This window comes from Homalodisca vitripennis, chromosome 4 (genome assembly GCF_021130785.1).
Source record: "Homalodisca vitripennis isolate AUS2020 chromosome 4, UT_GWSS_2.1, whole genome shotgun sequence".
Classification (NCBI taxonomy): domain Eukaryota; kingdom Metazoa; phylum Arthropoda; class Insecta; order Hemiptera; family Cicadellidae; genus Homalodisca; species Homalodisca vitripennis.
Genome location: NC_060210.1, coordinates 125,891,068 through 125,914,822, shown reverse-complemented (window position 1 = coordinate 125,914,822; position 23,755 = coordinate 125,891,068). Strand labels below are relative to the sequence as shown.

Here is a 23,755-nt window from a genome sequence, read left to right as displayed (position 1 = left end):
CACGAAACGCTCCCTATGAATTTTGAAGACTACGATTTCAATTTATTAAATCACAATCTGTTAACTCTATCCTTTTTCAATCTCATCTAGACTGGTTCGCAATTTCCCAAAACTCACATACCACAACAGCTCAATTGACACCACAAATTAATGACTCAAGTGAAATATTTCTTAACATCCGTAAGGAAATTTATGGCAATACCTAGAAAAACATATTCCCTCTCGTTCTTACTTTCTAGGTTTCAAAAGCGTCCAAGAGGAATGCTGATATAAGTATAAATATTTCACAAGTGTCAGTGGAGTAATCAATGTTTAGTTGGAAAAAACGACATTTTCTAAACTGTTTTCTATTTTAATTCTGTAGAATAGATTCCATGTCTATAAAAATCATAATATTCCCTAGAATATTTCAGGTAAATTATGTTCATAGAAATAAACATACACCTCTAAAACTTGTTCTGTCTCACTAATCCAAGCAGTAGTTTAAACATTTCCATTCTCCGCACAGAATCCTGTTTCGTTGCTCTTGAAAGGTTTTTTATATTGTATCCATTAGGGACGTCACTTCGATCATTATCATGAATAAATATATATTTATTACCGTTTTTGAGGTAAGTTTTGGTTATAGAAAAAAACTAAAATTGGGCATCTAATTTTTTCTCGTTGCTCCATGTCATTTTCAAAGGACTCTTGCAAGAATGTTTTCTTGAAATGATATAGCGTAGGCTCAGAAATTTTTAGAAAATAGTGATTTGGACAATTTAAACGTCCGCATTTAATCTTGTCCCGTTGTTCCAGGACGAAATATTTTTTATATGTTTCTCGGGTAAAGACGTCATTCCAAATGTAGAATTGTAAAATTATATTTCCTGACATTTATGCAAAAATATATATTAACTGGAAGAAGACTGCATCTCCACAATTTGATTTATTTGGCTTCCCCATAGATTTTTATATCTAAATTTTCAAAGTGAATCCCTGGTACTTTTTTAATCCTTTCAGCATTAATGAGGGACCGTTCTGAAGCAGCTGAGAACCAATTTGTTAGAAAAACACAACGTAGGTTTTTAATCGATATATGAGTGTTCGTTAATATATAAATCGGTTGGAAATTTTACAGATCATATTTTTATATTGGCAAAATTAAATCCACCGTTTGAAAAATTCGTAACAGTTATATCACAATCAGAAAAATATAAAAAGATACAGAAATTCAAAACCTTAAGGGATTTTGCCTGAAAAGGTGACTCTCGTTTGAGATTTATTTACTTGTTTTACGGTTGCCTTTAAATCAGTGAAGATATAAAAAAGATGCAGTAGACAAATACTTTCATAGATGCTCTTTTGATACCCATTTCATTTTTCATCATAACTAGCGCCACTGAAGATTTAGATCTTCCTTAGGAAAGATTTGTCTATCTAATTAAAGAGTAAGTTGGTTTTCGGGTCCTATACTGTTGTATATTTTAATTACGCGTATAAGGAAATGAGATATGTTAAAGATAATTTAAATGGACAGAGTTAAAAATTCACCTTTACAAACAATTTAAATCAAGACTCACGTTTTGGTTATGAGATATTTTTACACATATTTAAATTTAGTGTTCCAACTAAGTTTGATGCGATCTGAATGGAAGTGTCAACCTGTTTTAACGAAGGAAGTAATATTCTATTCCCTAAAAACCATTTAGGTTTTTATTTCTATTGTCTTGCTGCATAAATTGAAATATCGCAAATTATATAATTTTGCTTTTCGTTACAATTTATTATTGGTATTATGACGTTGATAACTTGCTGAACCTTTCATATGTCGCAGACATATCTATATCCATATTCATTGGTTGCTTAGGAACATCTTGGTGTTAAACTATTTTTATTACATTTGAAGATTAGAATTAACATAAATGATCAACCCTAACAGGTGTTGACTTAGATCAATTTATTCTGTTTGTATGTGGATAGCTTTAGCTATAATCAAGTGCAATTTAGAAAACATATCAATTTTCAATCAATATTTGAGAACTAACTTTATGTAACTATTATCAATACATAGAATATTTAATTTTTGGGAATAATATATAACTGCTATAAAATTAAGTATATTAAAAATGTTTCCTGCTTATTCAAATTTGTATTCAAAAATATTATCAATCGGCTTCACCGCCTTTTGCCTGGCAGTCTTATTTGTGTTTCTTCTAGTTTAGGAATTTCGTGTTCTTATTGTTGATATTTTGGCTACTTTTATCCCAGACTAAGGTTAAATCTCTATTCTGTAGTTTGAGTTAGACATCAGCCGAGTTGGAATGTTTTTCTGTGGGGGTCGTCTAGATAAAATTTGGATACTAGCTGGTCTAAAAACAGATTTTTAAATCTTACCACCCGATACATTTTCCTGTTATGTTAATTTTAACTTAGAACTAGTGAAGCTCATCGTTTATTTTTAACAAAAACAACAATAAATGTACGTTATTTGTTGAGTCATCCATTATCAAAAATACATTTTATTACCTACTATATTTTCAGCAACAAAAATGATATCACTTTCATTGGATTTTAAACTAAATTAAAACAATTAAGGATAAAGTTATTTTTATTATGAAATTGCTATTTTTACAATAAGACTCGTATTAATAACTAAGGCATTGAAACTTAAAATAAACATTGTAATAAATATTGTAGATATACTTAACTATGCAGACAAAATACCTTTGAGTTATGTACTTCTCAGTCATTTTAGTTTTAGGTTTATTTACCAGTTAACATAAAGTCTAGAGATAGTGACGAAAAAGGTCAAAGAAAAACAAACCCTTAATATACAATATTTTATTCTCTGTGGACTGACATATAACACAACATGACTAGATTTTGGGGACATTTTGGGACATATATACACGTCACTATTACAGTATTAGTATTCTTTGGTGATGCAGCTTATATAGTATGTGATGTATCGCTGACAATGGCAAGTAATATAACAAAATAACATTGAATTTTTAATCACGTGCATTAGAATTTTCCCTTTACAACTAAATTGTGTTGCTGAAGACCACTTAATCAATTGTAAATTGTTAAAACCTAATAGCATTACTGATATACATTATTGCATTAGGTAAGTAAATTACTTTATAATATTATAACAGCCAACTTAAATATTTTTAACAAATAAAATAGAAATGAACATTATATTTATATTGTAACAATGTTGTATTTTACTTGTAAAATAATTTATTAGTTTAGCTTTCACAATTTGACTAATATGCCTGTTATTTCATAAAATCTTAACCTGCTATCAAACAAAAATGAAAGTATTGTTAGTTAAAAAATTATTGAAAGTTTTTATTAGTACCTACTTATGTCGTATAAAATTCTTAAGATATAACTAATAGTTAACAGTGTTTTCACTAATAATAAACTTATCAGTCCTTGGTATACTAAAATATGTGTACAAATATCAGAATAAAGTATACTGTACATAGCACAAATATATCGTATATTTATCATTATAATAAGAAATTTATATTAACAATCACATCTACACAGATGGTGGTTGCTAATGAGTGTGTGAATAGTACAATGTTTAACTTCCTTCTTAATCAATATACAAGTATAAAGGTATTTCTTTATCTCTGGTATAAAAGCGATTTCAGCACTCTAAAGTTGTCCATCGAAAAGTTAGTATTAGGTTTCCATTTGCTGGATTTAACAGCTTCGCCGTGAAACCACTAAGACATCACGCAAACAATGGCTTTCCCAGTTATGGAATGTTAGGTGTACACATTTTATAACAATAAGAAATTAAGGGTAGAAGAATACAAGAGTGAATGGACTTCCATAAATTCAGAGGTTAGAAGTTATTTACAATTTAAGACGAAAACTTCGTTTCCCTATATTATTTTACATAAGTTTTATTTGCACCTTGAATGAGAATAGCTTAATTTGTCCAGTGTCATAACAACAAGACGAGAAGGATGAGAAGGCATAGAGAGCCACTGTGGTCTGAAGCACCTATAACAAACAAACAGCATTGTCAAAACCAACAAAGGAAATTCAACCTTCATTTGCGTGGTTAAAGACTACATCAAGGAAATTGAAGACAATAAGAATAACTGGAATGTTTTATACTACAAACAAAAAGGTATAACGCTCAAAAACTTATTTATTTCCAAATATTAAAAAGTAAGACTGATTTTATAACACATTGATCGGTTATAAATTTAAATCATGCAGTAGATTAACTAATAACAGCACTGCAATGATAACTTCCAATCCAATATTTATTTCACATGCATATAAATGCATATAAATTAGATTTGAAAGCGGTTAAATACAAAATATATAGGTATTACATGCATGAAATTAAACATGTAGTATTATAAACTTAAACTGTTACATGCATTTGTGTAATGGGAAAACATTATATATCTTATACCACTTAAGATACAGACCAATTTCACTTAAACTACACGTTCATTGCGGCAGATGCACTAGTATGCTATACAATATTACGGGAAATCAAAACCACTAAGAATAGAATTACAGTGAGTGTCAAGGACACATATATGAACGGTCTTTGGAACGATATTAAAACGCATTAAAGTTATTTATATTTCTTTATTGCATACTCTATAATGCTTTACCTCGGCATAACAAGGTAATTTATAACTAAACTACCTGTTACTAGCGGCTTCGCACGCGTGAGCTTTACAGGCACTCCTGGTTTGAGTGAATAATATTCCCTAAAAAGTAAGTATAGAGTTGTCGTAACTTTAGAAATGACGTTGGTTAATATGCAGGACTTTAGTCGTTTTGGCTGTCGCCTAGGTTAAAAATGGCTCAGCAAATCTGTAGATCTCACACGGTGGTGAAACTTTTACATGTGGAAAGTAAAATTATAAAATAGTTTTAAAATTAGAATAATTTTACAATTATTTTAGTAGTTACATTTAGTATAGGATGGATTCTTAAATACATAGATTAATAAATGCATATATACTACAGGAAAACATGCCAAAAATATCTTGTATTAAAACAATTACTTAGGCATATAGTATAAAATAATAGTTTTGACACGTTTCTTTAAAATGTCTTATTTAATGTTTACTCTTATAGGAAAAAGATATATTTGTGATATATGATATTGATTTTAAAATTTTGTTATCACTCATGTACTGTTTTACGATGTTCAATAACTTAAGCATAATTAAAACTGGCAGTTAAACGTAAAAAGTCTCATAACACAATAGAAGTAACATACGAGGCGTGCAGAAAGTAGTCGGTTACCTCATAGTTATCTAAAATGTAAAAAAATTCCTAAGCATAATAATACTAAATACCATGATTTCTGTAGTTTTGTTGAGCAAGTTTTTGATTGGTTGTAGTCCCCGCGAGATAAACATATCTGGAAACAACGGAAGGTGGTAACGGAGGAGCCAGCACTTCACATCTCAGCTCCAATACGTCATCAGGTTGCTGGAAGTGTTGTCTCTCAGCTTGGAACCTCAGGACGGCCGAGGTGGAGAAAGTACCGTCTTCGTGAACTACCTGACATCCTCTCTCCACCAACCACTCATCTGCCTGCAATTAGCACAATTATGTGATCATTTCGTATCCATACAGATGTTAAAACCACATCTCTGATTGCACAAAGGGTTGTCTCTTGCATAAGGCTAAATCATCTGATATGAAGAACTTATACGAGTACAACATGTACATAAATTCACGAACCTGTTCTTTTATTCCAAAGTATTACGTAATATCAATTGCTTTATGGTGGGTTATCGCAATGATTAGAGATTTGCTTGCGTTACAAACTAATACCCTAGAAGTGTATAATTCTAATAGAGTCGACTAATGAACACTTGGCTAGAATACTGATTGATACTACTGAAGTGCTTAGAGAGAAATAAATAAATAAATATTTCGTGTTGAAAATCCAACTCCAATATGTTGTTTGGTTGCTTAATGTATTGTTTCTTGACATGACGGAAGTGTAAAAAGGGTCATCTTAATAAACCAAGCAATCTTACATGCAGAATAAATGTTGTAATATTCTATATATTTGCGAAAGCATCGTGTGTTCTGGTGTTTTTCTTGTTTATTCTACGCTTTATATTTCCAATAACAATTATAAACATTTACTTCTAAAGTATGCTCCATTTCTATCGCATTTCCACTGTAAAACTCGTAAAAAATGTAAAATGCATATTATAATTTATAAAAATTACGATTTTTTGGCTTTGGAAATCTTCATAGGATAAAAAGTGCATATTTTGCGTGCTACTAGAGATATGTAGATCACTAATGCATCAGTGTGCCTTTAAATATAACGAAAACAAAAGAAACCCATTGAAACACGCTTTAGTTCAACTGAAAGAGTGATTACGTGCCAGGGGTGAGAAGAAAAGTTACAATTCTCGTGAATCATGCGAAATTGCCATATGTACAACTGAAGTACACTCTTGCGTATTATTGGATATGGAAATTTGGAGTATCTACTTTATGTTAATAAACACTTCATCCTGACATTTAATGCAATAATTGCCTAATTTATTTATACGATGTGATTAAAACTCTATACAGTTCTTGTTCTAGATGAAGAGGACTAAAAATAAGACTGCTTTAAATTTTAATACTATAATATTAGTCTCATTTAAAAAAGTATTTAATTTAAAAACAAATTTACATGAAAACACGACTTATCTCAAATATGCGTACAGTATATAATAGTAACTGACAAATAGATAACACATCGATATGATTATGTTATATTAGTGTATAGTGAAGTCAAGAATGTTAAGGATCATCTTCTACTCTTTCATGTCGTATAATATCGTGAGATTCAGTATCAGCCAAGAAGGATATATGTAAGAGGATTTGTCAATCGAGGTTACCTCCGCCAGGGTAAAATGGTTCCTACAAACTACTGTTCATTACTCAAAGAATCTCTATCCCTAATGCTATATAGGTGGAATGGATTATCCATCAGCCCATTACACGTGATATTGATTATACAATATATTGCATGTTCTGGAGTTAAACAATATGTTAATCCAATAATATATATTGATGCATTGGTACTATATATAAATATATATATATATATATATATATATATATATATATATATATATATATATATATATATATATATGTGTGTGTGTGTGTGTGTGTGTATGGTCCTTTTCATACCATTTAAAATACAAACCGAATTATGTACTGTTTTAACCTTTGGAATAATGTCTGATATTCGATAATAATTTTATACAATTGATATTTTTATTCTTTCATTAACCACTACGTAAAAGTTATCAGAGAATAAAGCATAACTAAAGTAATAGGCAAGTGTTAGTTTAAGAGTTCAATAACATAATGTTTAATAGTTTTACTCGTGACATCTGCATAGTAAGAATATACCGTTGTTTAGTACGAGAGAAATAATGAAGCACAGATGTCACAGTTGTTAAAGGAAAGACGAGAGCAGAGCTTATAGTGAATAAATTATGTATAAAGGAAGAAATGAAGCGGTGTGTTTTAAGTGGAATGTTCCTTGCAGTGAACCTTTCTCTGTTATATATCTTTTAAATGGGTTGAGTTACAGACCTACACAAGGGACGTTACAGCTAATGTTAGTCAATAACATTTATTTTGACTACCATTCATACTTTATTGAAACTCCTTTAGAACGTGATTCACTTTTTATATACTACACTTAGAAAGTTAAAAATTTACTTTAAGCAATTTATCGAATTTATATCATAAAAGCTTTTTTTAGCTTCATTATTAGTGTTTCTCGAAATAACTGCTATTCATAAAGGTTATTTTACTTAAAGGAATGTATCAAAGACATATACTCAAATAATATAAAACTGTAAAAGAAATAAGAAGCCTTATGAGTTTTTGGAGCCCTAAATTGTCTGATCTCTAGAAATGATAGTTAGATTTCAACTATTTAACCATCATATTATATATCTTCTTAAAGTATTATTTATAGATTGTACTGTATTAAATTTGTTTTAGTATCTCACCATGTAAGATTGTGGATCTTTAAACAATGGCTATGAAATATTTAAGCTTAACTATTTCCAGAGGATGTATTAGTAGGTTCGATAGGCAATACAACCCACATGCACGAATCAACACATATTTTATTTATTTCAAAATTCAATTACTTTGTTATCATTTCAAATATTACCAAAGATCAGAAATATACATTTGCACGTAACAATTTTGATATAAGTCTGAATAAAAAGTTGATATTGTTTTCTATTTACATGTTTGTATTTCATTACTTCTAATGACAATTTGTATGTTTAAACATCATATTAAAAATTATTTTATTTCAGATAGTTTCCATTTAAACTAAGAAAGAGAAATCTTTCTCTTAGATTCTCTAAGCATTTACATTATTTTTACACAGTTTATAGAATGAATTACTATTTCAAATTAAGAACATTTAGATATATAATAAATAATTAATAAACATAGTTCCAATAACAAAATATTAGTTTTACGAGGATTTTGTTATTTGCTTTTCGGTATAAGTACCTAGAAAATTGAATTGAAACATTTAAGATGATTGATAAAACTTTGATATTACTTAATGATACATTGCTATAATTAAATAAATGTCTTAACTCAAACCAATTTTAATGGGCACAAGATACTATAACGTCTCATATATCTTTTCCGCACACGAACATACTCACGCGCACACCAGATTTCCGCGTTATCATCTTCGAAATTTTGAAGCATTGTCGCCATCTCGCCTTGCAGCCCAACTTCCAGTTTCTCCGCCATGTCGTCTGGGACCACGCATATTGTGAATCTCCATTGGATGGTTAGTACCAATATTTTTGGTATCAGCATGTTTGGTGTGAATTTGTTGAAAGTGATGTGTAATCATATCCTGCTGTTTAGCAGCGTTCTCTCAACGGACTTGGCTATCTAATAACATCCGGCATCTCTGTTTCGCTTTGTATTACTATACTTCCTTTCCTACGGTGGGAAGGTTGGTTTCTCTTTAGTCAAGACTTTAGATTGACTAATAACTATACATCACTTACTCAGCATAATCAATCCTAAGGCTGAAGATCCTATAAATCTCGACCATTTCTCACATACATATGACAGTGTCCTACAAATTACAACTAACATTTCGTTATAAAATCAACATCAAAGATGAAATAAATGTGTTAGATTTTAAATTTTTGAAGTAATTCCAACAAATTTTATTCTTATTTCATTTGTTCCTTTTACATTCTCCATTATATATGTACCACATGATATTTTTTAACATCACTATCAAATTTATTAAAATGGACTTAATGTATAATAAACCAACAAAACAGCAAAAGTACTGCAAATTGCGTATTATAACTGTTATTAGCATATTTAATCTAGTCTAGAATCTTAATTATAACACATACAATGTTATAGTTATTATTACCTATAACTATTTCTTATTGTTTGGTCAGTTGCTGACTTGAAATCTGAGGGATTTATTGTTTAGGAGTTGAAAGTTTGTGAGCTTTCTCGTAAACTTTGAAATTTGTTTGTATTAGGCACATAGATTTAAGAACAAATTTAAATTTTATACTATTAAATAAAACCGTATGTTTCTATTATGAATGATGCAAAAATCACTTCACATCAGACTAGAGTCCCTTCGAGAAAATATATTTTTATTTATATACTGGTTAGATATTTTGCAATTAATTTTATCGTAGTTTTTTATAACTATTAAGTATTTGTGCAAATTTTTCCAGAATACTTGACTCAATAGTACCTAACAACGGTAAACGTTACTAAGTTTAATATTTAACTTACGTCATTTTCTTAGAAATATAACAATTATATTATTTAACCAAATACAGGTATTTCACTGCAAAAATAAATGAGACACGCTTCTGCGGTGCTTAATTTTAAGTATAATATATGTCTAGACCTCATCAAGACGGTTTACTACTATGCTCTGGATCATTAAACTTTTCAGGTATTATCACGAAAGTTTGTATAACTGATATCTCGAGTTTGTTTGAGTGGATAATAATAATGAGTTTTAACTATCTTTACGCCCCTTTCGTGAAACACGGCGATTTTCTTCCAATTTGCTATGTTAGTACCAATGTTTTGCTCTAAGAACCAATATTATACCTTGAATAGATCTTTCATCTGATTAAGTACTCAATATTAAACTTTCATACATTTCCGCCATTGGAAAACTTTTAGAAACATATTTTTGGGTTTCCAGAGCCTAAAGTTTTCAATATGTAGTTTAAGCATGTATCACTAACACTAAGTTATAACGCAAGTGGTTAAATAAATTCTAAACTAACTACGTATGAAAGGATAACAGGTATAGCAAAAGGTTTTGAGCATTGGAAAATAAAAAAAAAAAAAAATAGCTCTTGGGTATGTTTGAGCCCTTTTTCTGTCCCTTATTTTCTTCTTTCTGTTCTTTTTTTATATTTATTAATACCTCCCCTACCTGACGAAGAGGATAAATTCCATTCCTCAAAATATTTTGTTTTCTTTTTTGTAATATATAACGATGGCAAATGTCCGAAGTCCTGTTTCCTTTCAAACCTTCCATCTTTAATAACAAACTTTAAACAAAGAATAACTACGTATTTTACAACGGCTCCTTAATTTTTTGTTATCTTGTCACTATTCCACAGATCTTTCTATTGAAATATTATTCATTTTTCAGATTGTTCATTAATAATACCATTTGGAAGCTATAAAACTGTAAACAAATTTGTTCCTAAATTAGTAAAATGAATTCCTGTGAGAATACGTGTTTCTATAAGTATTTTAATATAATCATATATAGGCTAGTACTAAATTGATAACTTTAAGTGCTGCACTTGTTAGTTCACTATAAAAAAAGCTCTGTTCTATACCATATTCCGAATGGTTTGTACAGTTTTAAAAATGTATTAGTTTATTTTCTGTAAAATCAATACCACTATACTCGTTAATACTTAAAAAAAACCAAATTATGAATATTATAGTGCTATCAGCAATAACTGTAGTTAATACGAGTTCAGTAAATAAATTTAATCATCGTTATAATATAAGATAGTTATTTTTATATTCGATCTCTTGTAATTAAAAGCGTTTAGGGGTATACTAGTAAGACCATAACGCTCAGATTTTATATTATGATATTATTATATTCATATTAAATTACCGCTTACTTCTTAAACAAAAAAAACTGCAACTCATTATTAAACTCCACTTCCACCTGTAACGTTTTGAGGAATCTCGGGGAATTATTGAAGTGAATACTCGTGGATGTGAGTTTCTTTTGTTATCTTATTAGCATTTTGAGCCTTTGCCAGGGAGGATTGGTCGGCTTCCAATCTTCATTTGCATTTTGGACTTGAAACGGCTGCAATAAAGTCTTCTATCTCGATTGAATAAGAAGTTTTATAGCTGCAGTCGATTGCCAACTGATAATAAAGCGGAGTGTTTAAGACCTTCCGATTCAATCATTAGTATTCAGTCAGTGCGATCATTTGTATGCAAGCTTTGGAAAACTTTACCTCAAACTAATTTATTGTAATAAGTAAAAGGTTTTACACATCCTAAAGCATTCAAAATCATTTGTTGGCTTTTAGATGATTAATTGCTACGTTATTATTAGGACAATGGTAATTGAACATATATGGTCAGACTAGCCGTTCAATTAGTCAGTTATTTGTTATTTAATTTCATAACTTAAAGTTCCATTAATTATTTAATAAAACACCCTTTTCTTTAAAATATTAGATATGTCACGTCCATGTTGAATTAGTACTGTTAAGATGGTTTAGTTTAAATATTACATGTTAGGTTAAATGACAATTTTGAAATTTAATTTACAAATTCAATTGAACTTGTTTATTCATATATCCTACAAAAATAAGGCATTTACTAAGGTTTGATTATAATTAGTCCATTAATTTTGAACATTTTAATGGTTCAATGAAAACACACATAAAGCCGGACGGACATTATAAGCGACGGAAATTAGCTTTTAGTTTTTGGCTCCTATTACACTACGAAACATCTTTAAGTGTCATGTGAGGGTTATATAACACCTGGATATGGTTCCTTGCCCAATCCGCTGGAAACTTTCGATTGTAAAGTATAAACCGACATTAATGGAGAAATTATATAGGAGAAACCCTTATATCTGGATCAAATATAGAGGAGAAATCCTCGTATCTGGAGCAAGCATGTAGGAGAAAGCACCATATCTGGACAAGTATAGGAGGAACCCTAATAATTGGAGCAAGGATATAGGAGAATGCCTTATATCTGGAGTAACCACATAGGAGAAAGCTTAATATTTGGAGCAAGGATATAGGAGAAAGCCTCATATTTGGAGCAAGCATATAAGAAAAAGCTTCAGTTTACCTTCTCGTTGTTGGTGTAGAACTGTATATTTGGAGCGGGATGGGAGGCTGGTGCCGTACAGTTGACTGACACCACGTCTCCGGTGGAGTAGACCTCCTGGGCCCCTGACAGTGTCGGCTCCTCCTGAGGGTACGCTGCAAACAGTAGACACTCACTATGTATAAAAGAATAACAGGATTTTGAAAGTGTTTATCATACTATATTACAAAAATCAATACTACGATTTGAAGATTGGAATTCATCTACATATTACAATATGGTAATCTGCAAAAAATCTTCTTGTAAAAGTTCAGTTTGAATACTAATTAGTGTGACTAATTAATTTAACCCACGAATATTCCAGACTACTTCAGATAAAATGGGTAGGGAGGCCTTCTGTTGAGCCCTTAACACTAAGAGTCTCATTAGAACAGTAGATTAACCATATCATTACAATCTTTCGTCATTCCTTCTTAGTGATATGGCACTCCTGGACATTCATGACCAGTCACACATCCCGTGTAGATCCAGTGTACATGTAAGTCAGTCGCACATAAACCTTCAAAGAGCAAACTGCAGTACAAACAAAGTTAAATTGCAACACGGTGGTGAAATTAAAATGTAAAATTGTTAAAGGAATCTCGGTGTTTGATACTGTTATGGAGATTGCTCATCAGTCACAGTTATGTACAATGTTTCCACCTCCGAGGCAATGAAAATCTGTCACCTGTCTAACCTAGTTACTGCAATTAATAAATGATCAGTTACTCACCAGAATTATGATGACTCACTGAGTGTAAACGTGCTAAAAGCTTTATGGTACCAAATGATTCAATTCGTTAAAAATGAAAAAAATCGTCTAACATCACCGAGGATTTAGTACATATAGGTGTTTGATAAACTGATACCCATCTTATATTTTACGTAACATGTTTTATTTTTATGGTGAAAATTATGTCTGGCAAAAATAAAGGGTAGTTTATAATAATTACTCCATATAAATTATGTAACTACAGTTCAAGGCGTACCACAGTGTAGGAAACTCTTTTCTCCAACTTATACATACAGGGTGTTTGAAAAGTATGGGTACGGCTTAATATTTTAAAAACCATAGGAGATAACAGATATAAACTTTGCACAGTGTCATATGGCTATGTAAACTATTTTTCCTTGCTATTACCATGACATGCCAACCATGGGGGGACGGCCCACAGAGGAAAACATGGAAATCTTAAATTGAAGCATGGGTCGAGTGATACCTCATTTGAAAGAGCTCACTTAGTAGAGTTGAATGCCGCAAACCGCATCTTAAAAGTTTTCCAATCAGAAATGGCGGGTTGTTTTAGGTACACATTGTGAAGTACATTATGCGCTGCCATTTCTGACTGGATCGTCGTATTCTATGCGGTTGGCGGCGTTTCACTCTACTAACCAATGTGTTTTCACTGACTTTTTTTTAATTAGCAAATTATGTCATAAATTTATAACACAATAAATAAAACTAAAAAACATCGGTATTTATTGTGTTTTATTTATTGTGTTATAAATATAGCCATATGACACTGTGCAAAGTTTATAGCTGTTATCTCCTATGGTTTTTAAAATATTAAGCCGTACCCATACTTTTCAAACACCCTGTTTATTTATACAGCTGACAAAATTGGTTATTGACTTATCAAACATCCAACTAGAGTAAATGTGGAACTGTATTTGAATAATTTATAGAAGAGGAACCATATGAAATAAACTTTATTTTTATGTCAGTAACAATTTCCACTATAACGAATAAAGCATTTTATGAAATATATAAAATTGGAATTGATTTATCAAACACCACGTCCATCAAAGTATTGCAGCACTATTATCAAATTAAATGTTTTTGGCGTTACACCAGTTAGGTGTGAACCCCTCTCTTTTGTATATCAGAGTGTGAGAATGAGTACTATACTAATTTAAGGGGCGTCATTACGCGAGGTGGTTGCTCAAACAAGCGTATTCAACCAAATTTTATTATTTTTATACCTTTATTATTTACTTGAGAGGAGTCGGTTATTCCCACTCATGAACGAAGATCATAATTTAATTGAAGGTCATAGAACAATTGGCATTGTTCTTATAAATAACACACTTAGTCATAACTCGTGTCACAAATTTCATATCGGGGGGTTTAATATATTGCATTTAAATATAAGAAGCTATGGTAAAAACTTCGACAGCTTGTTTGTTTATTTGGAAACCATTAACGTTTTTTGGGATATAATTCTTGAAACATGGCTTGTTGAAAATGGGGTAGGGAGCTTGAGGGCTATAAGTGGTACAAAACCATGAGAGGTGCCAATCGGAATGATGGTGTGTTACTGTATGTGAGAGAGTGTGTTTGTGGTGTGAGTGTGCAAGAGACGGAGCTGGGCGGTGCGCATGGCCTACTGTGAGACTTTACTTGTAGCAACAAACAATTCAACTTACTGGCGGTGTACAGAACTCACGATAATGACCTAGACGACATTACTGCCGCGCTCAGTGAGCCCTACTCCCACCTGACCAAAACCAAAACGTATAAACTTATTAGTGACATAAACGCTAACATTTTGATGCCTGACAACAAGACCGAAAGATACTTAGACGTACTGTATGGATGTGGGTTTATGTGTGGCATATACAACCCAACTAGAGAGGCGGGGGCCAGTCAGACTTATCGTGACCATATTTTTACTAAACACTATAATTTTGACAGTTTACACACAGCGGTGATCGAGACCAGTATTACTGATCACTATTGTACTGCCCTGAGTATTAAAATGCCAAGACAAAATCATAAGGCTCCTAGTGAAACTACTATCATTGACAAAAGGTTACTTAGTAATTACTTAGGGAACTGCGACTGGACCTGTGTCACAATATCACCGAGGTCAATGTTTGTTCAAACCTATTCTAACAAATTTTAAACAGTTTTACTGAAAACTCGAAGAGGATTCTTACAAAGGAGAAGCATAGATTTGAAATAAATAGACCGTGTATTTTGGAAGAGTTGGTAAGGGGCATTACGAAAAGGGATAAGATAAGCAAACTCCTCAAAAACAGCCATTCAATCTGAATCTAAGAGAATACTACTTACGATTGAAAAATAGATTGAATTCGTAAATTAAATCAGCAAAATTTAACTATTACAGATCAATCATTATCAGTAGTAAGAATAATCCAAAACTTTTTTTGTCAAATAATTAAATACAACATGTACAGTATAATAATACAGAATATTTTACATATCAAACAAAACGTTTGTTCGCAAATTATTTCTAATAATAAAGAAAGAAGTCTAATAGTTTTATAGTTTTCTATTGCTGTAATTTTATTTTATATTTACAACTTTATTAAATCTAGTGGATTAATTTATGTTTTAATTAGCTCTGACGTGAAACTGCAGTGTCGGCAGGTGGCTGAAACATTTAATAATTATTTTGCACAAGTAGGCTGCAATTTAACTCGGGCTATTGACTAGAACGGCCCACCGTTGACGTTACTTATGATGACGGCCCATATGATGACAATGACTATACGGTTAACAAGGAATTCACAATTCACACAATCACAGAGACAGAACTTCACCGGTACGTTACTAGCATGCGTGGTGGCTCAGCTCCGAGGTATGATTGTATATCTGCATCCCTCTTGATTGATAAATATCAATTCCTCTGTATCCCTCTTCTTCACATAGTTAATTTAAGTATACGTACAGGCTAATTTCCATATGTTTTCAAGATCGCCCAAGTCATTCCATTATTTAGAGCGGATGACGTTACCGTAATGTCAAGCTATAGACCGGTTAGCCTGTTAAGTGTATTTTTCAAAGTTTTTAAGAAGGTAGTTAAAGACCAGTTAGTCTCTTATTTAGAAGAGAATGATATATTAACTGATTGTCAATTCGGGTTTATAAAATCTAAGAATACCGCAGATGCTTCTTTTAATATCTCTAAGAGTCTGAACGAAGCAATGACATCTAACAAAACATGTTTAATCAATGTTGATTCAGTTGATAGATACAAATTACTCCAAAAATTAAAATTAGTTGGAATAAAAAATAATTCATTTAATTGGTTCGATAGTTATCTCGAAAATCGTAGGCAAATAACCACAATTAACGGAATCAATAGAACTCTGACATCTGTAAATTATGGAGTAATCCAGGGTAGCAATTTAGGACCTATTTTGTTTATAATCTATATAAATTAATAATATTTCTAAAATTAGAATTTCTGGGAAGATTTTACTTTTTGCAGACGATACTGCTTTTTTTGAGAGGTCCAATTGGGAAGAAGTTTTCCAAAAAGCGCATAGTGACCTATATCTAATAAAAAAAAATGGTTTGATCAAAATTTACTTTCCTTAAATATATCTAAGTCTAAATGTATGCCTATTGTCCTGATAGACAGCAGTGACACCCTTATTAATTCAATTAAACTACACACATGTGGTAATCCTACAAGTTTGGTTTGTCATTGCGGATCTTTAGAAAGGGTTGACAATTATAAATATTTAGGGATTATATTGGACACAAGAATGAATTCTTCACATGTTCTCTATTTTACTGGTAGGCTTATAAAACCCATTTACGCTTTTCGTCAACTGCATGAATTTTTAACATTAGAAAAAATAAGAGTAGCTTATTTCGCATGTGTTCAATAGCTTTTAGAGGGGGGGGATCATAATGTGCGATGCTAGTTACAGAAGTATTTTAAATCCACTGTTTGTAACTAAGAAAGCAATACTTAAAGCAGCACTGGGAAAAATAGGCATTACGCATCGGAGGCGCTGTTCACCAAAATGAATGTTTTGGATATAAGACAACTGTTTGTTACAGTAGTTGTTATATATATTTTCAGATTTTACAGAAGTATATTTGAATTTCCGACTCACCATTGCGCAACAAGAAATTTTACATCCTCCATATTTACACCCAGTCTAAATATAAACTTTTCAAAAACAAATCCATTTTACGTATATCACATTATTTATATAAATTTTCCAGACTTTCTGAAGAATATCTTTTCATATACATTATCAACTTATAAAATAAAAGTAAAACAATGGTTAAAGAGTGGGTCGTGATTATATGGAAAGGATTATAACATCTGATTACTGAGTTTAATGTCCTAAACTTGATTACAGGATGGGAGCGTGTTTTTATATTTGTGTGTGTGTGTGTGTGTGTGTGTGTGTGTGTGTGTGTGTGTGTGTGTGTGTGTGTGTGTGTGTGTGTGTGTGTGTGTGTGTGTGTGTGTGTGTGTGTGTGTGTGTGTGTGAGCATGTGGTGTTGGTTGCCAGTGTGGTAGGTAGAGGTGCGGGGTAAGATTAGTTTGGGGTAGGATAACTGAGGGGAGGGAGCAGAGGCCTCAAGCATTATTCTGACTGAGGAGTCCGTTTGTCTGTCAGACAAGTTCGTGGTTTATTCTTCTTTTAATTACCTACATCCACTGATAAGTATGTTTGCTTAAAGCGTCCCATTTATAATCTCATATTGTTTTTACTTCTATACCACTATGAGCGTTATCTGCATTTATAATTATTAAATACATTATTTTTTTAAGTTATGTTTCTATTTTTTTAAGTTAACAACATTTTTTAACATTTTATTTCCCTAAAGAACTTATTTTTGAATTAATGGGACCCATTTTCTCACGCACAGGTGCTATGCACCTATATAAGGAATAAATTCCACAAAAATTAGAACAGTCTACATATAAGTATTATTTGTTATGTTTTTGTTTTAATTACTAAAGTAATTTAATATTATATATGTAAAGATATTTAAATTTGTGTATCATAATGGAAATACAAGATGTTTTTGATTTGATTTTAATATCCAAGAATTGAAGATTAAAAGTATCAGGGTTAGGCAGGTGACAGATTTAAGACATCTCGGTGCAAGGGGAAATGTTTTGTGCTTGTTGTAATTCATTTGTTGACAGTTTACCTCATTCCTGGTTCTAGAGGTTAAATCACTTGATTTGCAAATATCGCTTTATTAGTTGAAGATACCATTTGGTACCACGAATACATGTTTTATAATATGTGTAACAAGATATCAATAATACTAGTAATTATCTTGTTCCTATCTCGTTCTTCATATCTTGTTCTTCAGGACCATTAGATAATCTATATAAATATTCATGCTATTATTATTGGGTTAATTTTAAATCTTCCTCAGAAAAACGTATTGACCTTCATAGTAAAACGGAAGGCTCTATAATATGACATTATATAATAATATACAAAATACAATTATATTATACCAATATACATTATAATAACACAGTTTATTTTACATATAATACAAACGTTTGTTAGCAAATTATTTCTATTAATAATGAAAAAAGTCTAATATTTTTGTAGTTTTATATTGTTGTAATGTTATTTATATTTACAACTTTATTAAATCTAGTGGACTAATTTATGTTTTAATTAGCTATATAATATGTAATTCCCAATTTAATTTTACATATTTATGAATGTATAATTCTTTATTAAGTTATTTCACTGGTCTTCACTAAGGGTTTAAAATCTTATAATTCGGATACTCAGTAATTTTGTGAATTCTCTCTCTCACCTAGAAATAACTGCGTTTCAAACGGTAAGAAGTCTGGATTTAAAATCACATTGTTGACATCTGGACAAAAACGTAAACACATATTATCGAGAACCTTTTACGCTTCGAGAACTGTTAAGAAAAAATCAACATTGAATTTGTTGCACGGACGACTTGTCACCCAAGGCAGATTCGATGTTAACGTTTTCGCTTTTTCCTAACCAATGAACACGTGCTTGTTTCACGACAAATATACCTATGAACCTACTTATCACCTTTGGTGATTCTTTTTTCTGAAGATCAGGTTCATTACGGTAATATGGCAAAATGGCTCAGGATAATACGAAACTTTACATATGAATTTTAGAAACGGGTCATGTAAACATGAAAGATTATATAGCATACAAACACGTTTTAAAAACTCTAAATTTGTTGTCCAAGCTGTTTGAAATTTCTGAACTCTTACATACATACATATAGAGGCAACATATTCGTAAATAGAAAAAAAATATCTTTTTGTAACGATCTGTATATCATTCACATTAAATTTTTATTTCTTTCTAATTTTTCTAAAAAATATTATAACAATATATCCGTTGTTGTCTATTTTGAAATATTAATATGTATTTTGAGAGACATTCGTTAAGTTTTATACATTTGGATTATAGTTTGTAGTGGTGCTCAATATATTAACACTCTTCGAGTGTGAAATATAATTGTACAGAGTTGAGACGTGACAGTCACGTAACATTGATTCCAACAATGTAAAGGCTGATTGTGTCAAAACGCTTGACAATGGGTTGTAATTCTCGATTTCACATAATGCAGGAGTTATTCTCAATATTTAAACATTCTGAGTGTGAGATCTAATTGTACAGAATAGAGACGTGACAGTCACGTAACATTGATTCCAACAATGTAACGGCTGATTGTGTCAAAACGCTTGACAATGGGTTGTAATTCTCGATTTCACATAATGCAGGAGTTATACTCAATATTTTAACATTCTGAGTGTGAGATCTAATTGTACAGAATTGAGACGTGACAGTCACGTAACATTGATTCCAACAATGTAAAGGCTGATTGTGTCAAAACGCTTGACAATGGGTTGTAATTCTCGATTTCACATAATGCAGGAGTTATTCTCAATATTTAAACATTCTGAGTGTGAGATCTAATTGTACAGAATAGAGACGTGACAGTCACGTAACATTGATTCCAACAATGTAAAGGCTAATTAGTGCATTAAAACGCTTGACAATGAGATGTAATTCTTGATGTCACGTAATGCAATGGTTATACTCATAGTTAAGGTATCATGCATGATCACATTTTTAGGTGAAAGTTACAACTGCTATACGAAATAATAAATGTCGTGAATTTCCGTACTGTAAAATTAAAAACCAATAAATTTTAACAAAGTGAAAAGGACCTTAAACTTTCAAATAAATCTTTTAAACCCTAACGTAACTATATGGTCACAGTACTATTCGCAGTCCTCTCACAGAGTGCTCATTTCTCATTTCACTGTCTTGTCTGATACCAATCTAAACCCACTGAATATTACCCGACTAACTAATACAGGTTTTAACTTCGAAGGGTTTTTCGTTTCAAACCACTTCGAAAATATGTTGTCGAGCAAGCTGAATAATAAAGAAAAAACGGGTTTATCGAAAAAAGTGCTTAATTTCTGCGTACAAAATATTTCAAAAATATATTTTAGAATGGAAAGTTCCTAATTAGTAAATTTATAACTATTTAACATAGTAGCATTGTACAAGTAAATCACTTCGCTGAGGTCCAAGATTTTAAAACTATAGTTCATTTCATTAGCTACATGTTTTACTATATCAAATGCTAAAATGTCGTATGATTGTGCAAGTTTCATTATTTATTTATTGTTCTCATCAGTGTTACCCATAAGATGAATGTAGAACTTTTTGAAACGCTTCATTGAACTTAGTGTTGCGTATATATAAATAAAGCTGCGAGCAAAACTTCAAGTTTAAGGTCAGAGTTTCCGTCAGATTGTGCGCAAAAACCAACAAAAATTAAATTTTTTCGACTCCTCCAGCCCAGCTTCACTAATAATCAGCCAATAATGGGTAGTGAAATTCTCAGAATGATCCAACCAAGTCTTTGGAGTTTTTTATGTCTAAGGAAGACTGTCTTATGCCATTCCTTTCAATGTATTTTGTAGCAATAGTAGAGCAGGATGTCGTCCACACCACTACAACCCATATTGGGGTTCCCCATTGTATATTACTTGTCATCCAAATGTTAAGAAAAGATAAAGAAATACTTACAAAGGACGGTCATGTTGTGGTTGGAGAAGACAGTTTCGAAGTTTGGTGCCTCCATGGAGACCTCACAACGGTAGCTGCCACTGCTGGAGAACGCCACATCCCTCAACATCACATGATTCATGCCGGACAGCGACTCCTACAGCATGGACAAGCATTACTAAGCGACTACCTCGTCCTCGGTCCTATCTCTACGCATTAATTAAGAAGTCTAATGAGGATCTTGAACTATTTTGGGCGGTTTTACTTTCAATATTTATATTATCATTAGATAATTCCTTAGGTGTTGTTCACAAGAGATATTTGATCTATTAATTGTCTGCACAATCTCATATTACTCCGAGATAGAACTGAGTTTTATTTTGAGCCTGGAATTCTAGAAAGCATAATATTAAAAAGGATGGTACACTGATTCGAATTAATCCATGTTTAGTACATTAACACCTTTACTGGGACTCAAGACATGTACCGACTGTAGAACGGTCGGAGTAATAGTAGACTGCAACCACTGCAGTCAATGTGTTAACCTACAAGATGGTCGTTTAGTGAAATAGAAAAAAAATACTTATTGTATGGTTATTTTACAAGGGAAATGTAAATCTGCATATCTAACGATATTTTATCTTAAAACTGTTGTCCTTATTTAAACAATTATATATTTTTTTTTGGACATGAAACAATGAAATACATTTGCACTACTTACGAGGTACACACTTAATAACAACTGGCAAATATGTGTACGCAAACTACCAAAAAAAAAACATGAGACATGGAAAAGAGAAACTATAATATCGTAGTGTTCACTAACATTTACGAATATGTGGCAAATAAACGGAGTTATCAGGTTTATATCCTTCTTTCTTCTCACAAATGTCTTTGTTGTCACCTTTGTCATTTCCTATACATACAAACAGTAAATACAAAGAACTAGACAATTCTACTGATGAACTATTTTGAAAATGTTTGACTTCTATATATCTTATTTAATCACCTTCAGTTTTTACTATCAACAAAGAACTGTTGTTTTATAATCAATTTTTAATACATGTGCAATACAATACAAGAGAGAAAAATCGAATAATGTTTCGATAGTGTTCATAAAACTTTGAAACGGAAACGATAGTATTATTAACTGTAATACATGTAGGACCTTTGTCTATAATTTCGCTATTATCACATTGTTTTAAGAAGCCATGTTTTATTCTTTACATATATTTTATATTATAACTAAAAGAAACTTAAATTTACACGAATATCCATATAAGTTTAGGGACTGTATGAAACTAGTGTATATTACAGGATATCCCTAAAACATTTTACACTAAAGTATGATAATTGAATTTCTTTTTCTTTTTTTGTGGTATACTATAACAGAATATCAATTAGAAATCAATCACATACATGTATAACTTTTTATATTGTTTGAGCAATGTTTTGCAAAACACACTGTTAATTAAAATACTTAGTGAGTTCATATCACTTATAATACATTTATTGTGGTACAAATAAAAATAAAAATTATTTTATTACTAGTACTATATTCAATATTTTGTTATAACACAGAATCTCCTATATATACTAACAGTGCAAAATAAAATGTTGTCTCTGGGATATTTGGATTAAGTATTGATTGAGCTGTAGTTTAAACACGCATAATAAAATTTAAAACTGTGAGATATTTTGACCTCGATTTAAAGAGCTATCCTTAGTCAAACTGAGATTGTCAGTCACTCGTATTCAATAAAAACTGTTAAAGGAGGGGGTAGAGTATACTGTGATTGGCCGTCCCTTAGCCAATAAGCCATCAATATGTCTTTATTTATTTATTTACATTCCCACGGTATAACCATTTTGCAAAATTACAATACTTACGATGACTAGAACAGTAATAAATTCTCATAAAAAAAAGTATAATGTGAAAAATCAAGTTCAGCAATTGACCATGCCTACGACATAGTGAAATAAACCACACATAACACATTGTGTGTGTGTGTGTGTGTGTGTGTGTGTGTGTGTGTGTGTGTGTGTGTGTGTGTGTGTGTGTGTGTGTGTGTGTGTGTGTGTGTATGTGTGTTTATTGTCACAGGATGCCAACATTTTTATATTCTGACGCTGTGTTCTACGTTAAAGACATGTAATTTCTTAACTATTCTAAGGCTTGTGTTATTATCTTTAAAGAAAATTTGAATTTGTTTCTAAAATACTAATTCTTTTAGCCCAATACATATTGGATATGATTTTTTGTTTTCATAAAAACATCAGTTACCAAAAATGTTTGTCTTGATTCATATAAAATACAATGCGTCTGATATGTATTTTTAAAGGGGCTAAGTAAAGGATTTATAAATATGTGGTACTGAAAATCACTTAGGAGATCACGATCTACGTACAATAAATTAATCGCGTAAAGGCTTAACTTAAAATTCACGATAGCAATGAATTTTTAAGAGCAATGAGGATTTTTTTTTTTAAAGTAGAATATATGCAT

At 31.2% G+C, this 23,755-nt stretch overlaps 1 protein-coding gene across 1 annotated transcript in view; it reads right to left on the bottom strand.

Moving 5' to 3' along the window:
- Positions 1-2,808: 2,808 nt before the first annotated feature.
- The window catches only part of LOC124361178, a 124,619-nt gene continuing 103,672 nt past the window's right edge, over positions 2,809-23,755 (bottom strand). The window contains exons 3-6 of the mRNA XM_046815218.1: positions 21,271-21,406; positions 12,403-12,536; positions 5,334-5,574; positions 2,809-4,005 (exon numbers count right to left, since the gene is read on the bottom strand). Of these exons, the coding sequence (XP_046671174.1) occupies positions 3,947-4,005; positions 5,334-5,574; positions 12,403-12,536; positions 21,271-21,406 (570 nt within the window). The 3' untranslated portion in view covers positions 2,809-3,946. The remainder of the gene's footprint in view (positions 4,006-5,333; positions 5,575-12,402; positions 12,537-21,270; positions 21,407-23,755) is intronic.